Source organism: Apium graveolens, chromosome 7, assembly GCF_009905375.1.
Source record: "Apium graveolens cultivar Ventura chromosome 7, ASM990537v1, whole genome shotgun sequence".
Classification (NCBI taxonomy): Eukaryota; Viridiplantae; Streptophyta; class Magnoliopsida; order Apiales; family Apiaceae; genus Apium; species Apium graveolens.
In genome coordinates, this window is record NC_133653.1 from 224,203,387 (window position 1) to 224,205,445 (window position 2,059).

A 2,059-nucleotide genomic window follows, 5' to 3' on the forward strand; every position below is an offset into this window, starting at 1 on the left:
GAGTTTCATAATTTTTGAAGAATTCAGGAATTAAATACAGATTTTACAAATAAATGCAATCAGGAAATCATACAAGGTTAAATAATTAATGAAATATTGATTTCTGAATTTTATAAATCCCAAAAATAAATATTGAGATTATAAAATCATAAAAACAATTTTAGAGACAAGTCACATATTTACACAAATAAACTTATATTAAATCCACTTTTAAAAGTGAGAATAATTCAATACAAGTCCATAATTAATTACACGAACCACCCTGGACACCATAATTCACACACATAGATAAAAGTAAAACAACACATAGCTAATAGAAGATATACACGTGTATTATTTATTTAATAATTCCATAATTACACTTTAATTAAATATAAAAGTATATGAGTCGTTACATGCATACTAACTCACCTTCAAAGTAATCATTCCTTTTACTAAGCTTCTTATTTTCAGCAATTAAGCTGTCACATTCAGTAGTCTTACATGTAGAGAGTATACGAAAGTTTTCAGTTTAGACAGATTATTAGTATCAATAGGGAATATAACTGAAGACACCTTCTCATTTCCTGAAGCATCCTCTCCATGAGAGGCCATGAGTGCATAATATTCATCATCATTGTCAGTACCTGATGAGTCCATCTAGTCTTTGTTGGAGTTTGTTGTGACCAAAGATTTTCCAGTTGACTTGGGGCACTCAGTAGCAAGATGTCCCATTTCATTACAGTTGTAACAATTCACCTTGATCTTGTCAAACTTCCTTCCCTTGGTGTACTGTCCTTTATTCTTTCTGAACTTGCCTTTTCCATCTCCATAGTGTTTTCTGTTAAAACCACCTTTCCTTTGAGGTTTTGCAAACCTCATCATTCGAAAGTCTTTGACCAGCATTGCAACCATCTCAACATGAGGATCATCCAGTTCAATCTCAGAATTCTCATCAGTATTTGTGTCAGGATCTGATGATTCATCAGTATATGACTTTTCCACTATGTTCTTTCTTCTTGGCCTCTCACTCATCTTTTCCTTGCCTTTATGAGTCTCAGCATTTAGAGCCACATCCTTCATCTTCTGACCCTTTTTATTTTTCCTTTGTTGGATCTCCAAGTCATGGGTTTTCGGCATCCCATAAACTTCATCCAGAGTCAGTAAATCAAGATCATATTGATGCTTGATTATTGAGGCTTGAGTATCCGAATCTTCTGGAAGAGCTCTCAGAAACTTGGTGTTTGGGTCTTTTTTATCATACTCTTTTCCAACCAATGAAAGATCATTCAGCAGTGTCAAAAATCTATCATACATGCCAGTAATTGACTCATCAATCTTGGCATCAAATTGCTCATATTCTTGTACAAAAACAACTCTTCTGTTCTTCTTTATTTCCATTGTACCTTTGCACTGTGTCTCCAAGGCATCATATATCTCTTTTGCAGTCTTGCAGGCAATCACCCTGTTGGACATCACATTGTCCAAACTATTATGCAGAATATTCCTGACTTTTGCATCTTTAAGCATGAAGCCTTCTTAGGATCTGACCACTTTGATTTTTATTTCCTGACATAGTGTTCAGGAACATCTGGGGTCATAGCCACAGTTTCAATAGGATAAGGAGGTCATGTTTTGATAATATCAACATATGCATCGTCAATAGCTTCCAAGAACATCTACATCTTTACTATCCATGTAGAGTAATCAGCTTTATTTAGGATGGGAATTTTCATGCTTTCATACTTACTTATAGACATTTTGACCTTTTCAAATTAACAGTTAATTTGACCGCTCTGATACCACTTGTTGCCCAGTAAAGTAATTGTTTAAGAGGGTTGGATACAATAACTAAACAAATCGATGTATCACAGAAGTAAAGTAAGCACAGATCAATCAAATAATAGTTTATATTGATCTTTCATAAATTGTTACAAAACTCTCTCAAAAACAATATTCTTTAGAGCTGTTAGGTTATGCGAATACTCGAATTAAGAGCGTACGTCTTGTTCACGTTCCGATGTGATAATCTATTCCATGTTTATATACTACAGAGTTATAATCAATCTCTATCAATTAC

General features: G+C 33.8%; 1 protein-coding gene across 1 annotated transcript; it reads right to left on the minus strand.

The window, feature by feature from the left end:
* Nucleotides 1-639: 639 nt before the first annotated feature.
* Nucleotides 640-1,455, minus strand: LOC141674508 (uncharacterized). The gene has a single exon (XM_074481215.1). The coding sequence runs from the start codon at nt 1,453-1,455 to the stop codon at nt 640-642; it is 816 nt and encodes a 271-aa protein (XP_074337316.1).
* Nucleotides 1,456-2,059: the final 604 nt, after the last annotated feature.

Coding starts and splice junctions, on each gene's coding strand:
- LOC141674508 (XM_074481215.1), bottom strand. CDS start 1,455: ATGTCCAACAGGGTGATTGCCTGCAAGACTGCAAAAGAGATATATGAT.